Consider the following 21159-nt stretch of genomic DNA (forward strand, 5'->3'; position numbering starts at 1 on the left):
ATATTTTATGCAAACAGTTATGACATAAAACTTGGTATAACCTTAGTTTCTGTATTAAATGCCACTGCTAAAGAAAACCATTTCAAGGTTGTCTGATCATGTAATTTTATTTAAAATGTATTAAATGATGTATTTAATATGTATAGTGTAACTTTTTATAACTGTATGTTAAAGACCCAAAGAGAAGCTAGTTGTTCAGAATATATACTTAATATACAATACTTGAAGCAACAAATATAGCAACGCAGTCGACAAAAGCCCCTTTGGGCAAGTTGCACACATTTAAGCAGATTGCTGCAGATTGGATTTGACTCTCAGCCAAGCTTGCAAGATGACAGAGAATTAACCTTTAAATCCCCCTTCTTACCTAAAGAAGCCTTCATGCAAGGATACGTTTATTTCTTACTCAAGGACGCCCTAAATATGTCCTTGTACATCTATTATGTAAGTACAAAATGTTTAAAATGTAATTATGTTAAGTAATACTTGTAAATAGAGTTCTTAACTTATTCATATGAGTGCATGTGAAATGTTCATAAATACACTACAACCATCTCTGCTGTTACAGTTCTACATCAAATACTTACTAGAAATACTTTCTATACCTACAGTGAGAAGTACTTATCAAAAATTTATTTTATACAGCATTAACTTCTTCAGATTAACATGAAAACTTAATTTAAAAAAGTCTGACCCTCGTATCCAAAGTAATTTTCACCAGACAGAAAAAATATTGGCACGATACCTTTACATGTGCAGTCTGTTTCTTTAGAAATACAACTGAATGAATGTTTAAAGATGTGTTGCAACTCAAAGAAGAAGATGAATCCAGTACGTTTCTCAAGCAATATACATGCTTTATTTGTATATTTAGGATTACACGTGAAAGAAGGATTAACGTTCAATCAATGGGAAGGAGATCAGAAGCTACAGATAACATAAAAGTCACGTACATCTCCAGCAGAATGCCACATGTTATTTTTTACACCAAAAATATCACCAACCAACCATATTTTTATAGGTGGAATTGTAAGACACATCACTTTACAACTAAAATTTAGAAGAAAGTCACAATAAAGTCAACTTTTTGAAGCAGTAGGAAAGATTTCAGATATGGTTTACTTAATTCAAGTAGAACACATATTTGACAAAATTTGAGTTTCACCAATAGCATTTGAAAATATTTACAGAAATTAATGATTTCTGTAAAACATTAAAGGCTAAGTAACCAATAAATTTAAGGCTATTCATTCTTGTTCAATAAATTAAAAATATAAATATATTAAAGTGTATGGCTTTAAATTACTCACACAATCTTACAAAATGGTCCTTTACAAAAATCTGGCAATAACTGAAGCTTGGGATCAAATAAAAGCAGTGAACTTCCTTGTAATGTTAATAAACTATATTCTTGTTTGTTTAAGTTTGGGTGCCATATATATTTTGCAATGAACTGAAAGATTATTTCTCTTGTTTCAAGAGTATGCAGCCTACTACAAGAAAAAAAGTTTTTAGATTTGAAGCCTTCTGCAAAGAAAATACACCCAAATGGTCCATATGAGTGACTGTAGAAAAGGTATATTGGCAGACAGGGGTCTCTGGAAAATTATGACTGGATTTCCAGAGTTCCATCTTGACAACTCATGAAAAAAATCAGCCTACATCAATTCCAAGTTTTAGAGAAATAAATCTTGAAAATATTCCTGAAACTCCTCTTCCCTGTAAAAACAACAAAAAATAAATGTCAGAAAGTTCTGGTCTGGATTTGTAACTAGGAGATAATCTTAGAACAAAAAAGTTTTAGCAAACTTCTGATTAGAACTGTAGAAGATACAGATAATTTTGACTTACTACATTACAATACCCTTCACATTTCCCTGTGTGAGCCAACCCTTAGGACCTGCCACTAAGATAATCATGGTATAAAGGGGGTAAGGCAGCAGTGATACGGCAGTGGCTCAACAAACGTTTTGCTCAAGAGTTGTGTATGTCTCCTCTTTAAAAACACATGTTCAGGTTCACTGCACAGAAAGAGATTTAACATAACCTTTTATGTGTGAATACTCATTGAAACACTTGGGACAACTCTGTCTTTGCAATTCTGAATGGACCCTGTACATTTCAGTAGCTGCAAGTTCACTACATCAAACTAACCGTGATTTTTCATCTCCTTCTCGTAGAGGACCTTTCCAAGAGTCAGCTTCTGAAGGACCATCTTCAGCACTGCTGTCATCTGAATCTGTTAAAAAATTTAGACTGTTTATGAAATGAATTTTAAAATAATTTATCTTTTTTTAATTAGATGGTATATTGCTAGAAGCAATGTTTAATTACAACGATGAGAACACTTTGCATAAAGTGAAAATGAGAATGCTTTGCAATGTTAATTAACGTAGTATCAAAAAGAGTCTTAGGTATCACAGAGCAATGTTTTGGTCAAACATAACAACCATGTCAAAACAATGATCTTGACACAACAGCAACACAGCATTTTTTCCCCTAAAAGTAAATAATTACAAATCCAGATTTACAATACAGTTTTAATTTATGCTATTAGATTATTAATTACCTTACTTAATTGATAGTTCTTATCAATTGCTTCTTACCAGTGAAATTCTAAGAAAACATGGATTATTGCGTAACTATTTAATATTAGTATACAGGAAGTTCATATGAGAAGCTCCACACCCACCCCCCCACCTCTGAATCTTCCAATAAGCTTCCTGACAAAACAAATACTTTGGGCATGGTTCCAGTCATAGGAAAATTGCTTCAGGTCTTCCTGTATCTAACTGGGAAAGCCTAGGGGGTGAAGACATTCTTAAAAATGTAGAGCAGAGCAGAGCCATCAGTGAAAACAGTCAATCACTTCTAGACAGTCTGCAACAAGAACTGGCATGGCCAGGAGATGGGGCCTGTCTCACAACGAAGAAACTGCAAACTGGACTCACTGAGATACAAGCAGTGACTAAGCAGTGATTGAATGAATCCACCTGCAACAAGTAGGTCTCTGAGGTACTACAGATGGTAGTTGGAAAAGACATTAATTAAAACCTAGTATTTATTTCAAATATTTTTTTTAACAGAGTACCTATCAGTATAACTCCCTGAAGGAAAATGTAGCAGTTATTACAGTTATTATACCAGAAAAGTACTATTTTTACACAGTACAGACTACACAGCATGAAATTACCTATTTGCACTCTGCTCCTTTTTGGAACAACCTAACCTCTCATTTTTCTGGTTATTTCCATTCTGCTATCTGCCTACATTTTTATTTTTTGATTAAACAATTTCCTCCTTAAAATTCCCTACACTTTTTCTCCAAGATATGTAAGTCACTCATTCAAACCTTCATATTTCTGCTTGTTTCAGACAGCTTTCTTATCATATAAAATATTAAAAGAGACAGCTAATAAAACTAAGATTAATGACAACTGTCTATGGTATTATACAACTTATTACAAAACCATAAAGGATATTAAAATACCTTTATCAGAATTATCTGAATCGTCTGAAGAAACCTGATCTGTAAAGAAACACCAAAATAGAAAAAAAACACAGTAAACTGCTTTTGATTTTATCTGTTATCTTATATTTTTTTACAAAGTTATTTCTATCACAATTTATTACACTTGATGTGTGCACATACAGGCACACACCACATTCAAAGAAAGAGAATGAACACTGAAATAAAAGGATTTTTTTGCATGAGTGCAAAGGTCATCAGTTTGAGACTAATTATGTCAACCAAAGATCTCTGTTGTAAAAAGGTTATCTAACGTTTCCAAAAGGCTTTCAACCCCAAAGCCTCGTGGAATGAAATACTTCACAACCCTTTCTACTATGCAACATCCAGTGCTTGCACAAATTTCCCTTGCAGTGCATACTTTTCAAAAGGCTGTTCCTCTCTGTTAAATATAAGAAATTCATCTTTTTTTCTGCATCTAGGAAATTTTACTAGGAAATTTGCCTTTTTGACTACCTGTGTTGCAGTCAAGAAAGTTATATATTTGTATGTGTAACTAGAAGTATTTATACATAACTATATGTCTCCATCTATGCATCTGTAGCAAAACTAAGGTTCGATTAACCTATCTCAGCATTTTAACAATTGAAGTTTTAAAGTTTAAATTTACCTTTACGGATCTTTTTCTTGGACTTCTTTTTTGCTGAACGAGACAATTTTGTCTTCTTATTTTTTGGCTCCTTAGAGTTCTGTGCAGGTGTGCCTCTTTTCTTGCACGTTTTGACTTCTTTCCTCCTTTAAAAAAGATGAATGTACACCTCCTCTGTTATATCTACTTCTTATGCAACAGTAAATCTGAAATATTTAATTCAGTCAAACATGTGTCATTTTTTCAGACACCTACCAGTAGTTAAATAGAAAAAAACTGCTTCAGTTAGAAAAAAAGTGCTATTAGAAACAGAAGGAAAATAATCACTGGGCTGAAATTAAGCAAATGAAACCTCTGTTGTGGTAGGGATGGAATTGTTCCAGTCTGAGGGGTTCTGTGCTGTCATTAGCAGAGTATCTTAACCCTCAAGAGTGACAAGTCAGTGGCTTTATAAGAACTCAGAATATTTATCCTATTTCAGGATAGATGAAGTTCCTAATCATCTCACTGAAGTTTTGTCCCTGTGTGCTGTTCACCATAATTGTAATTTATCAATAATTCAGGCCCCAGTATTTTCAAAATATTTCATTACCGGTGATGGAAGTTTAGCTTGTGGGAACATTCTGGACATAGTCCTGAAAAAGAGAAAATGAGAACATTGCAGCCAAGAATCTGATAAGCATAATTAACAAAACTACAAAACTAGCTAGAACTAGATCCTTCACAACACTAGTTACAATGTAATTGCAGTCAGGATTGAAAAAATACATGATGAAAGTCCTCAGTACAAACCCAGATTTTACTAAATGCGAAGGATGATCACAAGTGTAGCACTGGCAGCTCTTCATTAAAGACCTACCAGTGCTTCTCACATACAGACATCCCATTTATGGATCCTTGTGGACAGATCAAATTCTTCTGCAATTATACTGAAGATGTGTAAGGCTCTTAGAGCTTTCTCAGAGATCAAGTGCTCCACATGGAGTGTCTTGTGCACAAAAGGAAAAAGCTCCACTGCTCAGTCATTTTACACAAAGTAACTGTATAAACTGTACTAAGTTTAATTATCTGACAAATGTGTCATCATGTACACAATTCTGAATTAGAAAATCACAGTCAAGATGTAAGGATGGAAAATTATTTACATATAGAACTTTCAGAAGTTATTTTTTAGAAGAAAACTCACATATTTAAAACAAAATCAGTAGAGTTGAAAATGTGCAAGAAGTTGTCTGGTCCAAAGCCCTAAGGACTTCTAAGCCAAGTAACTGAATGAGCAGAGACAATGCTGAAATTCTTCCTGCAATGCAGTATTGTCCATTTAACTAGAAATGCTTCTATATGAAACAGCTTATAGCCAATTATTCTAATTTTATGACATGCTAATTATACAGAATAAAGTTCTTAATCTGTAACAACTGTCATACATAGTGATAACAGCTGTTGTCTCTAAATCAAGAGCACCATACTACCACCTGTGGTTCATTCAACAAAAAATCTATTCTGCATTTCTCATGAACTCTTATCACTGGATCTCACTCAACACCATTCAAAGTACAAGATATTTGTCTTCTTTTAAGTGTACATATCCTAGAAGGGCTGACTTACTCAATTTCACAAGTGCATTCCTCTTTTCACCATGTTCAACGTAACCAAAATTCACCTCCCAGCTCTTCAGGCCTTCATTCTCATCACAGTGTTTATTTCCACAGGAAAACTGACCTGTAAAGAGTCAAAACCAGCAAACTGTGTTTCAATTATTAACATTAATAGATATGGGGTTGTTATTTCCAGTTCTGCTCAGTTTTTGCTTTTCATTTTCCATTTCTTTCAAATAAAAAATCCCCACAAATCAAAAAATAACGTCTAGATTAAGGAAATAATAACAGGGAACAACAAAGCAATCATATTTGTCCAATATTGCCTATTTGCAAAGGAAAAAAACATAACTGTGTTTTGAAATGCATGGATGAAGGTGTACATTATGAAATAATAAGCCTAATATGAACCCTGAAAAAATGAGCATCGCCAGGATACATCCTATACCCCAAATGATTACTTATTTAGCAGAGGAAGATGGATCAGAAGTTGTGATTCAGACGTGCACCTTTAATGACATCAAACTATTCAAATTATCATGTTTGTACAATATGAAGATGCCCACATGCTTTTTACGCAACTAGTGTACCTGACATACTGAATTTGTATTCTAGTGACTATCCATAAATACCCTTCTTGTATGAAAAGGAAATTCAACTTTGTGATAAATGCTAAATCAGCTTTAAAAGCTTCCTTTGGTTCATTATGTGAAAGCAACACTGATTTTAAAACAGATCTGCACATAATCAATTCTGTTTGCACCACTGAAGTCCCAATATTGGAGTAATAAAGATACATGCATTCCCTTTGCAGAAGACTGATTTGTATGCAGAGCAGCAGAAAGGATGTGTATTAATAGGCTCACAAGCAGGACTGTTGGTGAACGATTAACCTCAGAAAATTCTGCTTAAGCAGCTAACTAATGGATTGGCAGTGTCCTCAGATACTTCAGTTCTGTAATGAAACACCACTTGCAATGCAAACATTTGAAGCAAAAAAAAAACCCCAGAACTCTGATTAAAAATGCAAGTTTCAAATTAATATACATTAAGTATGTTTAACCCTATGTAAAGTATGGCTATCATACCTTGTGTCATAGCAATCTCCAATATAATCTCCTTTCAAAACTTATGGCAAAGACTGGAAAGATGCCAAAGAAATTATTTGGCATTTACAATTAGTAACACAAGTGTCACCTCTTCTTTCACTTATCCTAGCCCTTCTTCTTTGTAACCATGCAAAGATAGGCACCAAATGCAAAGCAACCAAATGTGAGTACTCCATTCCTGCATGCCCTTGTTACCACTCCCAAACCTCAGTAACAGTGCACCAGCAGTGGTTTTCATCACCACTGTACCGACACTGCTACAGCAGTACATACAAGTACATACAATGCTAACGCTAATTATCAGACAAAAGGTGTAGATGTGTTATTGCATTTAATTAAGCAATTCATATGGCTGATTTATAGTTTAAAATAGCATAAAAGACACACAATCCTTTTTAAAGGATTCTTTAGAACCGCACTTGGAGAGCGCGTCCGACACCCGCGGGAGGGTTGGCTTCTCGCGCCCCCCTGTGGTGAAAGAGAGGATGTACCCACTCACGTTCCCACTGCTCGCTCCTCATTAGGATTCCATTAAAAGGCCTGGAATATATAATTCTGCACTTTCTCCCACATTTTAAAATATGAAGTACCACATATTAAACGTATAAAGCTATAATTTTTCAACCACAAAGACACAAAAATAATTTACTTCTAATTTAATTATCTTCTTAAACTATTCAGTAAAGCATGTAATTTTATCAAATATAACTATCCGTTGATATAATGTGTAGTGCTGAATGCAACATATGACTACAACTACCTTTAGAGGCTTTGATATTTACAGTTTAAAAATCCCCACCATTCATGTTCATGCTTTCTACTCTGAAATACTGTTTTCTTTTTAATCATAAATGCATTTCTAGCTTTTTGAAATATATTACAGTACAGGTGTTTGCAGAATACAGCTGTTTAAAGAACTGTAACTGAGTGAAACTGATCAGCAGTACAACTCCATGCAATATTCTGGCATGTGCATCCATGACTCCAGAAACACCAATACCTCATTCACCTCACTTTCTTGCTTGTTCAGCAGGTTGAAAAAGCCCAAGCACCTCAGCCAGGGAACAAGGACCACTGTGCAAAGTCCCAGCAACACACTGGTAAGACTTCTCACCCGGAATTAGGGTACTGATTTAGAGGCAGGACTGGGAGACCGGATAATCATTCCCACTGAAGCTTTCAAAACTAGTTTAGCCTAAAACAGGTCTCACACAGGAAACTTTAATTAAAAAGTTAACATTTTGCAGAACAGCACTGGAGACAATAAATAATTTCCTGATGAAAACTTCTGAGAGACTTCAATTACAGGTATCAAAGGCTAATGAGGTAGCAGAACTACTTGAGAAAAGCAGCTAAAAAGCCCACTCACGAAATTCTACATTATCAAACATGTTAAGGTGGTGCTCATTACAAAACAGACCTTGTGAAAATAAATTATATGCTCTTTTAATTGTAATATGTGTAGATCAGTGTGCAATCTAAACCTATGTAGCATAAAACAGGAAAGCTGGAAGACAAGTCAATTTATTGTACATTATTACCGGTACCATCAAATATTATCTAACAAAATTATATCCAAAAGCAGCAAGAGGAGCATCAAGAAGAAATGCAACATAAAATTAAAGACAGCATTACCTTTTCCTGAAATGACTTCTTTTTCATGTCGCCATCTAAATCCAAACTGTTAAGACAAGAACCAAAATTGAGTTGTGAATAGTCAACATATTAAGCACTGTAAAGACTAATTTCAGCTGATTGATGTCCTTCTTGTGGCTTTCCTTTTAATTCTGGTCATAAAAATTAAATTTTTTATCTTTTAATTAAAAATATCTCTCTGCCTCTGTTTGCCAGAATAGTATTTTTTAAATAAAAATACTTTAAATATTTGTATTTTTATTTTTACAGGAAAGCATCCATGCTGAAAAACAATTACAAAAACAAACATATTAACATTTCCAAGTAGAAGACAAGTTGGCCTAGAAATCTGGAAATGAAAACAAAATAATAAAATGTATTTTATTTAATGACCAGGTGTCAAACAGATTTCATTTCTTAGAAAATAGGAGACACTTCCAATCTGTTAAGCTACAAAACAAAGTACAGAGACAGCAAATAAGAAAGTCTCTAGGAAAATAAGACAACAACAAAGGGAACATTTCCAGTCCAGTGCATATCAAAGCAAAACTTAAATGCAGAACACCCTCCTGTGCTGCACTGCAAAGCTGACAACAGAACTGAACTGTCTGACAATACAGATGGTCATTTATCAGCCTCAAAGTTTGCAGACAAGATGCACTGAAGGTTCAAAGACAACCTTGACCTAGAAAATTCTTACCTAGGGAAAATGTCAGGAGTAACAGACCCAGCACAAGAAAGAGCTGTCAGAACACTCTTCCACTGTCTATAGGTAGCCTCACACCAGAGGCTCACATTGGCATTTCTGATTAAAAGGAAACACCAGTGAAGACCAAGCCAGACTGGTCACCAGCAGGTGAAGCGCCTGGGAGCAGGAAGGGTCAGTGGGTCTCCAGCTCTGGCTGTGAGAGCACCATCTCTAGGGATGAGAGCAGGGGAGTCCCAGCCACGTGTGCGTGTGTGTGTGTGTGTGTGTGTGCGTGAATGAGTAAAGCAGTCTGGACCACCACCTGGAATGTGCCTGTGACCTTCAGGGGTTCACAAGTCTTGGGGCTTCTTACTGTTTTCTTCTGAGCTTCGGTCTTCGAGAAGGTGGTTCTGCCTGTTTTTCAGATTCTCAAAGGAGATGCTCCTATGAAACCAATCCTGACCCTTGCCCAGTCCTTCGTAAAACAGTGGTTTACTTCAGAAGAAAAGTTCCTAAAGAGATCTGAGATACAATCTCTATGCAGAGATCTTCAGAAAAATTATCTGACTAGAAGATTTTGGCCAGAAGCAGAACAACTACAGCTGTGAAAAAACAGATGAGCACCTATGTGCAAATCTCAATCTGTGCAATATATGTATTTAAATACATGTATTTAAATATATGTATTATCACAGAAAACTGACCTCCAACTTTTGCTTTCACACCAAGCAGCATGATACAGAATCACAGAATCAAAGAACAGCTCAGGCTGGAAGGCACCTCAACAGACCACCAGCCTCAAACTTCCATGGGGAAGGGAGCCCAGATGAGATTATCTATCACCTTGGGCAATTGCATCTGAAAAACCTCCACAATGGGGATTCCACTGCGGCACTGGGGAGGTTGTTCCAGTGACTTTCTCATTATATAAGAATGTTCTCACAATAAAAGAATTTCTTATATCAAGATGAAGCATCGACATGTAAAGCATCAACAACTATCATGCAAAAGGTCAACTAGCTGAGAAGCTTTTATCTACCCTGCACTTCTCATAGCACCAGCACTGCAAAGCAAAAGCACAGGGTGCTAAAGATATCCAGCTTCCAGTTTCTGGAGATGCAGAAAAAAAAAAAATTAAGGCAGGAAAAATCTGAAAGCACAGACTGTATTCCATCAGTGCAAATGGGATGAGCAGCTTATTTAAGACTGCCAAGAAAAAAACCTGCTTTGAAATCCTTCTGTACCAAACATGGGCACGGATAAATCAGTCACTGAGAAAAATCTCATATTTTTTCTATTTTTCTAAGAATTTCTAAAAAAGGACTTTCATATGATCAGAACATATGTGAGAAAAGAAAGCATATATATTTTACAAATTGCATGACACATCACTTATGCTGACATAGCAATTCCAAAAATAGAGGTAATGACTTAGGAGCATAAATGGGAACAGAGAATGACCTCAAATTTAGGATAGACACACTTTAAGTCTGACAGGGAAATACTGTTCACACAACACGAGAAAACACACACACACACACACACAAACAAAAAAAAAAAAAAAAAAAAAAAAAAGAATATTAAGGCAGAACAGTTTCCCACAAAAGACAGCAAACATATGGAAACTTGGCACAGTAGTGAGAGAAACAAAATCTGTAAGCATGCTCATGGGAAATCAGCTGGGGGGATGGGGGATGGAGTGGACATTGAGGGATAGGAAATACCTAAATAAAATCAAAGTGAGTCAAAAAAGAAGGGAAGGCATCTTCAGCATTTCAGTTTTTGCTGATTTTAATTGAATTTTTGCATTTTACTGTCCCAATTGTCTTTAGATGACTGTCATCTTTTCTTCCTAATAGAGGTAAGCCCAGTCCTTGCAAATATTTACCAGTAAATGTAATTTTCAATACTACAGAATAGTTGTAAAGGACTATACAGACTGGGTTACTGTGTGCTAGAAACACCAAGACACATCTGAGTTCAGCAGCAGTCTTTGGAAAAACACAATAGAAAATTCATGTATACTCTGTGACTAAGAAGTTAGTCAGCCAAAAACTTGGAAAAAACAAAGGCTGCTCCAGTTAAGAAGAAAACCTGGTGCTGGAATTGGGCTGTTCCTCTTAAGAAATTCTATTTATTTACAAGGCACATACAAATTCTGCTTCCACAAACAGAAAAGAACAACCAGCAAAAGATGCTGCTTTAGAATAGACTTTTCCAAAATTGTTTCTGCCGGCATTCAAGTACAGAACTCTTTTTAGACTTTTTTTTGAACAGTAACATTCCACGGGTTTTTAGGCTTCATCTGTTGCTCCTCTCCAAGCAACCTCTCCAGCCTTCTTTCTTTAACCCCTTTGCATTTTCTGCCTTTCACACACAATGTACCTCTTCATAAAACATCATCTGACAGAAATGTTCCTATTCCCACAGAAGCACATTTTTGAGGCAGTGACAATACTTTGATTCAAACTGCTGCTTGTAAGTAACTTGACAAATTCTCACAGCTCCCTTTCTATGGAAGGGGTAATAACATTCTGGTTTTACAACATACCCACAATCATAAGGCAATTTATTAAAAAGGTTATATTTCAAAACCCAAGATGATTTACATTAAGGAAAGATACCTTATTCTCTTTGTATCTGCTGAGATCTGCTATACAGTATTCTTTGAACAATTTGTCATAATACTTCTTTGCAAGCCTCTTCTCCCTAAAACAAAAAGTATTTTTTATTAAATATAGAAGACAACATAATTCACTTTACATTGTAATGACATTAGCAAGACAAAGACACATTGTTTCATTGAAAGAATACAAGTTATAGACCTAGAAATGCAACAGATACACAGTCATTAAACTAAGGAGCAATTTCCATAAAACTGGAAAAATAAATATAATATAAATCCACAGTACATACTAAACTGTGTTTTTTCAAACTCTGCTTTCTTCAGAGTTTTTGAACAGTCATTTGCATCTCAGAGAATCACTATTACTGATTAATTCTTCCTGTCAACAATTCATGGTGGCATTTGAGCAATATTACAATATGAAAGACCTTCTAATGATCTTTCATTTTCAAATGCATCAAAGAATGATCAAGTATGCACAGTAATTCTTAATTAGCAAGGGAAACCACAAATTTAGTAAAAGTGATCTAAAAATAACATATCCTATAATAGTTTCAGGTACCAATTCATGTCTGCTTCATCTTCTTCATTCCACAGGAATCTATGGTTTTCTCTAATAATATCAAGATCCGTCTTGTCATTTGCTCTATAAAAGGACACACATTTTTTTAGTACAATATAACATTAAAATGAAAATCCATCAAATAATAATTTGGTAAGCATCAATATTTTACAGTTCTGATCTCTATGTCACAGCATAAAGGAATACATTTCTACGAAATAAAACTATGAAAAACATATTCCCTAGCACAACTGTTCCAAAATAAAAAAACTCATGGTCAAAAACAGCCACTGAAATTGTGGATGACTTGATCCTCTCTGAAAACACTTTTTATACCTCTTTATTGAGGACAGTGATGTTAAAAGGCAGTTATAGATAGCTCTAAAGAAGTTATTATTCTGGACAACAGATAGCAATTCTGCACATTCAGAAATATTTCAGACTGTTATTTTGAAGATTCTGACAGATATTTCTCAATGTACCCTCCATTAATGATCACCTGTCATCCTTCCTTTTACATAACAAAACAAGAATAATTCAGTTCATGGTAAATTCTTACCTAAAAATATGAAAACAAAATGAAACAAGGCAGTTTTGTGTTTGGGTATTTCCAATTATTGTAGTTACCATTTGTGACCAAAATAATTAGTAATTTGATACACAGCTACATCCATCTCTGCCCCCAAAGCTACAATATACATTTAACAGCTTTGCAAACCAGGGAGCTTTGAGGTCAGGAGGGGAAAGGCTGCTAATGGTTCTCACCCAGATCTTCGGAAATCCTCTATTTTGCCACCATAGTATAAAATGTAGTCATGCACAAACTTCTTATGTCTTTCGTACTGAGTAAAGCAATTAAGGATTGTTTCAGAACTTATTTCCTTTTACCACAAAAAAAACCCCAACCAAAATCTTTTTATATATTTAAAAGAGACTTTTCTACTCACAAACAGTTCAGTAGTTTCCAAAAAAAAAAAAAATAGAAAAAAGAATGGAGTTATTAGGAACTTTTACTTAATAACTCTCATAGAAGCTAGTTTCCAAATACAGGAATTCTAGGCAATTTCATCTTTAAAACCTCATTCTTCATTTATTAAACTGTCTTCCTGTACCAAAGATGCTCTGTATGCATACACACAGAAACTTGGTTCATTTTTTCAGCTGGGATTTAGACAACAGCCTCTTTGTCCTGCAGTTTTAGTTTAAAACAGGTTTGTACTTTTCTATTATAAAAACAAAGTGGCTACTAAAATGGAATAATTTGTTACATTTTTACCACCAACATACAAATAAAAGCTGTATGCTTTAGCTTGGAAATGAAAATCATGGAAAAATATGTAATACTTCTTAGACTTTGGCCTCAGTGTGAGGCCAAAACAGAAACATAATTTGAAACACATTTTGTATCACAATTTGAGCAAAATATGTAACTACTTATTCAGAAAATAAACATCTTCACAAATAAAAACTTTATGGCTTCTTAAAAGATTTTCAATTCACTTTTATCTCAACAGCAAAAAGAAGCTCCTCTGAAGAACGACTCAGTATCTGGTGCTGCACTGTCACTGATTATGATAACTGAGAAATCCCAGTATTTTACCATAATGGATAACCTGTGCCCCATCTTCAAACTTGAAAAATGAAATAGAAGGATACAGCATCCATCGATATCAAGTGAAATCTTCTTTTTCTTGCTTCTTCCCTGTTAATAACAAATACATTCCAGTGAAAACTATCTTTCCACTAAGAGGAAAATGTCTCACAAAAGCAATATATAAAAGATACCTATCACATTCTTCAGCTGCAAATTGTCTGTGAACCACACTGCCTTGTTTTGCTTTTTGGAATGGCTTTACCAGAAGGGCATCTTCCTGTTTTCTGAAGGTGGGAAAAAGGAAGAAAGTTAAACAAGAACTTTTCATAAGCAATAAAATTTTCATGTGCTAAACCTAGCACAATCTTGAGTAACAAAAATTGTTATATTGCTATTTTCTACAAGAATAAAATGAAACTTCAGAACCAACATCAGCTTGACTTTACCTCATTTGCAGAACAAAATCAGAAAGGCATTTGCTTCCAGTTGGCATTTTGCTTAAAACAGCAATTTGTAATACTTGTTTATATTAATACTATCACTATAGAACCACAATGATAAAACCTGGAAGATGCCTCACTTTCACTCTGACATTTAAACTCCTTTACAAGTCTCAGCTACACAGGAAAGTAGGAAGAGGAAAGACAGTGCATTCACTGAGAGAGAGAGTGACTGGCAGTAACCCTATTCTACCCTCTCATGCCAATGCCTCAACACCTCATTAAACAGCTCTGCCTCTTGTAGTGCAATCACAAGAATTACAAATTTAAAAGTCAATTATCATCTAATGAACTGTACTTGTCAGTAGGCAGCTAAAATTACTTTTAGAGTTCAACAAAGTAATAAAAAAGTTAAAGATATACATTTTAGCTAGTAAAAGGTATATTTAGTTAATTTCATTCATAAACTGAGGTGAAAGAAATATCTTTTCCCATAATTTTCAGTAGGCAGAAAGCATGGTAATCAGAAACCTGAAGAAAGCAAGTCAGGGAATTTGTTTCTAGCTATGGAATATAGGACTGTAGGAACTTAATGTATCATTTACTCAAAAGGATCTGTAAGCACAAAATTCCCATAAGAAGGGTCTATAAAACAACAATTTGGAGAGAATTTAAGACTACTATTTTCCTTAAAGTGAAAATAAATACAATGTTAGAGCAAGAAAAGGAACCCACATAAGAGCCCTACTGGGAATCAGCAGTTGTGTGCCAGAGCAAGGATAACGATGGTATTTTTGAAAGGCTCCTGATGGTTACTTAATATTCCACCTAGAAAGTGGAATGGTAGAATATGCAATGGCATCTAAAGAAAATGAAATCTGAACAAAAACCAGTCACTGTTTTAATGGAGAACAGCTATATTTATAAAATAAGTGAAATGGCACCATTCATGCTATTATTCCAAAGACTAAAACATGACTTTTTTTCCCCAGAATGCGATCAGACACTACAAAACCAATTCTTTAAATTCTTCTATAAAGGAAAAATATGCAAGAGTCCTAGGAAAATTTCCAGAAAGTCTTCTTAAATGAAGTCCAATAAAAGAGCAAGGGAGAGACAGGAACAAGTAAGAAAAGCATATGCAAAATATAGGCCACATATTCAGTATGGTGCAAAAAGTGTCAAGGAACTACCATACAAAAGCAAAATAAATGCATAAACAAATAAAAATCTTTACAATACAGGCAGATCAGACACAAAATTCCAGGTCACTAACTCAGCAAACCACTGAAAGTATTGGCCAAGGTCATCTCAAATAAGAGATGTGCAGGTACGATTCAAGGATTGATCACAACACAATTTGCCAATTCCCAGGTCTCTTCACAAATTAAATAATAAAGAAGTAGCATCAGCTCTTCACTTTATATTTCTATGTGTTTTATATCTACAAAGCCTGCTACAACTTGGCCTTTTTTGCCTTGCTCTCCTAGCAGTTCCATTTGTCCTGATGGATCACAGTGCTGTGAACAGCGCTGCCAAAACTCAGCAGTGGATACTAATGCTTGGAAAAACAAAACACTCTGCTCCAAGAACTGAGGGGCAAATATACACCAGATGGAGATGGCAGAACAGCTCTTAATCAGCTGCCCCTGGATATGACAAGCTTTGGCAAGCTTGAGATGAGGAGATGCAGAAATCAAAGAGATTGATTTTTTCAAAAACCATTTCAACACCAGACCTTACATGCAACAGCATCATCTTCTATGCACACTAAGAGGCCATTTGTACAAAATATGCAATGCAAAGTGTTAATTCTGTACTACATTACCTTTTAGTCTTTTGCAGAGACTTCTCTCCACTCTCCTCATCACTAAAATCAGAATCATAGCCTCCATGGCCATGTGCCTGAAAATAATAGACCAGTCAATATATCTGCTAATGCAATATGGATATGGCATAATTACAAACCAGTACTGTCCATCATGCATAAATAAAAGACAGAAAGACAGAGAGCAAGCGAACTAGTGCAAATTCTTACATGTTGAAGCCAAACAAAATTCCACAGACAATGCAGAGTATATTCCAGATAATACAGGACAAAGAATAATCACTTTGTAAAATAGACCACTTTATAAATAATTTATATGCATATGTCCTCATATTTAATCTTCACACAGATGCAGCAAACTAAAAGTATGATAAATACCTTGGGTTTTTATTTTCTAAACAACGTTCCTTATGTAAGACAAAGGTGAATATCTTCCCCAGGGGCTAGTCTTTCAGGGGGCTGGAGGACAGCAAGTGATATGTCCACATTATAAATGAAGGAAAATGGGAATAAAAGTTTCTTGGGCTGTCATGCAGCATTTTAGATCATTAGATCTTACACTGGTAGCTGGAAATCTGATTCAAACAATAACTAAAACACAAAACAACAATATGCCTGCAAAAGTGTATCACTTCATCAGCACAACAATCCTACTAGAAAATGAAATCCTCTTTTCCACACACTTTGAGACTACAATGATAATTAATGCATATAAGAAAAGTGAAGTATCCATATTGTAATGGTTTCAAATGACCAAGCCCAGATGTATCACCTTCATTTTTCAAGGCACAGTTCCATGTTCAATTCCTTCAGGAGATGCAATAGTTTAAGCAGATCCTATCTCCTCTCCCTCACTCCTACTCTTGGTACTCTCCTTCCAGGTGCTCAGTTACAGTTGTAAAAGTACCCATGAACCAGATCAAACAACTCACCCAAGTTACAAAGGAACCTATGCAAAAAAAGATTGTTTTAACCCAGATAAGTTTCCTTACAGTTCATCCTGAGCCCCCACAACCTACACCAGTGAGGTGAAGGGGCAGCACCGGGAGAGAGCAGCCAGAGCTGGGCACCATGTAAACCAGCACCAACTCCAAACCAGCTTTTACACAACTGAGGTAAAACCAAGAGGGATGGTTATTAATGTAGCTGCATGTGGCAAGGTTCCACACATGCTACCAAAGTGTCCTGGTAAGTGAAACTGTTGATAAGGGAAGACAATGGGTTAGAAAACAAGCGTGCTTAATTCAGTTCATTCTTACATAACCTACAGTTATACTTCTCAGCAAAAAAACTGAGAAAAACAAAATCTGAAAAAAAAGGCACAACTCTGCAGGATGATTTTTATGAGGTGCCTTCTCTTGATGCAAATGCCTTGCAGAAATGCCATGCTGAAGAGTCAGCTGTATCCTCTACTGACACCAACAATTGGTTTGTATTGTGCACAGTATGTAGAACACTACTCTCAACCTGAGAGTGAAGGACTCTTTTAAAGATTAATTTTAAAAATCCTTTACTATTATTATTAATAAACAAACACCATAAGGCTCCTCCCAGTCTTCTGGATGCTTCTGAAGAACACATAACTATCCTACACATATATACTTCAAAAAAAGCAAATCAGAACTTTTTCTGAACTATTTCCTATTTCCCATGAGACATAAAAATTGTCCATTACCAAACAAAACAGAAACAAACCTAAAAAGCAAACAACCCCCCCAAACAAAACCCCAAACGAAATAAACAACTGCAGCAGATGTCTGCTGTAAACCATCCTTATGAACTTGCAAAAAAGCAGCAACAATGTAGTTTCATAGCTAGGTGGTTCTAGTAGCCAGCCTGTCACTACTTTTGCTAATGAAGCTTACTTATACAGTCTTTAGAAAAGCCTGAACACTGTAAGTATGCAGCAAATATATTTATACTTGGCCTCTAAATTCAAAAAAATCATGCTAATCTGGGAATGTTTTAAATGGCATTAGCAATGCTTCCCAAATGAACATCGAGAGCTTCCTTCACACTCAAAAGGGAAGTCCCAGCCAACACCATGAGCATGAAAGCCCTAGACAGATGAAGTACTGAAACAGGCGAGAAAGCTCAAATGAAAAGAGATTCTCACAAAGCAGTTGCCCTTGGATGAGGTACCCTAGGAAAGAAACAGACATCCTCACTAGTCATGTCTCAAGTGATTCCAGGAATTATTCAAATAAAAGAAAAAAAGATGCAAAAAAAGCTGCTCCAACAGTCACACTGTAGGGCTCTCAGAAGCTGCTGACTGCCTTTTGTAAAGCTGACTGTGAGTATAAGGGCAGGTATGGCTAAGGACTGGGCTGCTTTTCCAACCGGAAAACTCTTCACAGCTTCAGACATTCCTCTGAATCACTGTAATACCTCACAGATAAATTCAGAGTGCAAAAGAACACAACCCATGACTGATGTCCTGACACTTGTGGATCACTCCTCCGTTGAGGCACCAGCAGGACGGACAGCTCTTGCACTGGTGCTGGGTTTGACAGCAGCAGCTCCAGCAGTGCTGGACGACACTGGCAGAGACTGGGACTGAATGGTTTCTAACCTGACACTTCAGGATGAGTCCAAGATGACCTGACTCTTGGTAAAACCTACCTACTTCATTTCATGAGCTCCATCAGAGAACCTCATCCATAAATGAACCTTGCCATTTTGGAAGGACAATGTAAACAGACACCTACAATCCCAGATACGGAAAATATGTTTGATATTTAACTGTAGAAATAGACGAGCAGATACCAAAGCTTTGTGCCTAACCTAGCAGATACAGACATGGACATGCATAATCATCAACAGAATTTCAAATAACTACTTTCACTATTTAGTAAACTCTTCAATATAAATTTTGCTTTGATGGAATTTGTCAGACTCAGAATGCTTCTAGTTAATTACTAATACAAATACCAAGTGTTTTCTCAAAACATGAGCCTGAAAGCTAACTTAAATGATACAGTGTATTTTGCTGTTGCACCAAATTTGAATTTATTATTCCCAAACAAAAAAAACAAACTGAAACCACAAAATTAGAACAGGCACAAATATGCCTTGGAGTACATTTAGCTCACACTTAAGTAATCCAAACATCTTGGATTATTTAATGATGAAACAACTGGAGACAGAACAGAGTCCACTAAACTCTCGGCTCCTAAAACCCACAAAAGACACAGTAAATGCATGAATGTTGTACACAACTGATGTCAGACTGAGATACCAACTCTTGACATCAATCCAGGACACTACAAACTGCCCAGCACTGCATTTACAGCAGGTATTTGTATCCAGAGAAGGCACCTGCTTTAAGCCTCTCCAACAGGGTAAACACACACTGGCGAAATGTATCCACTGACCACAACACGTGACTGAACATGAAACAACAGTCAAGAAGACCAAAAAAAGGCAAAACAAACCCATAAAATATTCCCAACTCGTGGCTCCTGACCTCGTCTCGCCACTGTCCTCATAAGCCCATCCTTCCCTTTATCTGCTCGCATGCAGGTCTGTGGCCCTGTCTGCTCACAGCCCAGGTGTGACCCAGAATAGGCCCGAGTGCTTGTTTTAGTACAAACTATTTGGGGAGGGATGAAGGAAGCACAGGATCCATAAGACGACTTGAGGAGCCATCCTTGATGGATGAAGGATGCTGTGTGGAAGGTCAGAATGCTTCACTGCAACATGCTTTTCTCATCTTGATGTTGTCTATGAAGCTTTGCAACCCCCACTTGGGGAAAAAAGACTGAGAATAAGTGTCTAGCTTCAAACTGATTCTTCCTTATAAAACCTATTACAAGGAGTACCTGTGTATACTGTACAGGGAACGGCCCTAACAAAGAGAAAAAGCATTCGCAAGATACTGCCCCTTTATTACAGCTATGAAAGAAAAAGTAGGAGTAAATGCAGGTAACAGCAGACCACGACATCGAGGATTAGAGCTTTGTGGAGCTCCACGGAGAAACCGAACATCGCCCAGTCGGACGCAGCTTCCGAAGCCGTTCTTTCTCGCTTGCTATCCTGCAGTGGCCCAGCGCTGTCCCGGCCCGCCTGACCCTTCCTCCGCCGCAGCAGTGGGGCACAGGCACGGGCCCCGGCTGCCCGTCCGCCGCCCGGGGAGGGCGGCTCGGCCCTTCCCCTCACGGGCACGGCCGGGCCCCTCCGCCATGGAGGCCGCGGCCTCCGCCGGGCCTGTCCCCGCCCGCCTCTGCCGGGCTGCTCCATCCCTCCCTCCCGGCCCCACTCACGGCCGAGGAAAGGCGCAGCTGGTCGGGCTCCATGGCCGCGGCGCGGCGACGGCCGCCTCCGCCGCCCGGCCCCGCTCCCGGCCCCGGCGCTGCTGTGCGGGCCGCTCCCGGAAAGCAGGGTAGAGGCGGAGCAGGGCCGCACCGGGGGCTCCCTTCCTCCCTCCGTCCCTCCCTCCGCCGCGGGCGGGCGGCGCGGGGCAGCGGGGCGCGGGGGAGGGCGAGCCGGCACGGGAGGGGAGGGGAGGGGAAAGCCGCTCATCATGTTTAGGGGCGAGGGGAGTCTCCCTGCCCGGGAACCCGGTCAGCGGCCCCGGCTGCCGCGGTCTCCGCCTCTGGGAAGGTAGGACTGTGCCGCAGGGGCTCAGAGAGGCCTGAGTGCCCCCCTCTCCCCGGCCCGGGTCGCCCGCGCACCATCCCCGGCGCTTTCGGGCAAGGCAGTCCCTGTTGGTGGGGCACGGGCTTAGACCCCGCTGCGGGCGCCGGGGCTCGGCGGAAAGGGTGCCTCGGGAGGGATCGGAGAGGCGGGGGTCGTTGTTCGGGAGGGGACCTCTCGCGGAGAAGGGGACCCCTGCGGGCGGGAGGCCCCGGGGGGCGCTCTGCGGAGGGCAGCAGCTGCCCGGCGTGCCCGGGAGGTGCGCGCTGCCCTCGGCGCGGCACGGACCGCGATCGTGGCCTCGGCGATCTGTAACACTGATTCCC

General features: G+C 37.8%; 1 protein-coding gene across 2 annotated transcripts; it reads right to left on the bottom strand.

Annotated features, from left to right (window-relative positions):
- Positions 1–836: 836 nt before the first annotated feature.
- Positions 837–20590, bottom strand: LOC121350157 (protein FRA10AC1). Of its 2 annotated transcripts, none has more exons than XM_041461235.1 (14): positions 20461–20590; positions 16199–16275; positions 14122–14214; positions 13993–14038; positions 13102–13178; positions 12337–12420; positions 11773–11857; positions 8461–8506; positions 5727–5840; positions 4711–4753; positions 4140–4264; positions 3491–3529; positions 2155–2239; positions 837–1719 (listed from the first exon to the last, which is right to left on the bottom strand). In XM_041461235.1, the coding sequence occupies exons 1-14, from the start codon at positions 20491–20493 to the stop codon at positions 1677–1679; spliced, it is 990 nt and encodes a 329-aa protein (XP_041317169.1). In that variant the 5' UTR covers positions 20494–20590; the 3' UTR covers positions 837–1676. The 2 variants fall into 2 exon arrangements, with proteins under 2 accessions (XP_041317169.1, XP_041317168.1); XM_041461234.1 differs by having other exon boundaries at positions 3491–3543.
- Positions 20591–21159: the final 569 nt, after the last annotated feature.

The sequence above is a fragment of the Pyrgilauda ruficollis genome, unplaced genomic scaffold (genome assembly GCF_017590135.1).
Source record: "Pyrgilauda ruficollis isolate IOZ18807 unplaced genomic scaffold, ASM1759013v1 scaffold15, whole genome shotgun sequence".
NCBI classification, from domain to species: domain Eukaryota; kingdom Metazoa; phylum Chordata; class Aves; order Passeriformes; family Passeridae; genus Pyrgilauda; species Pyrgilauda ruficollis.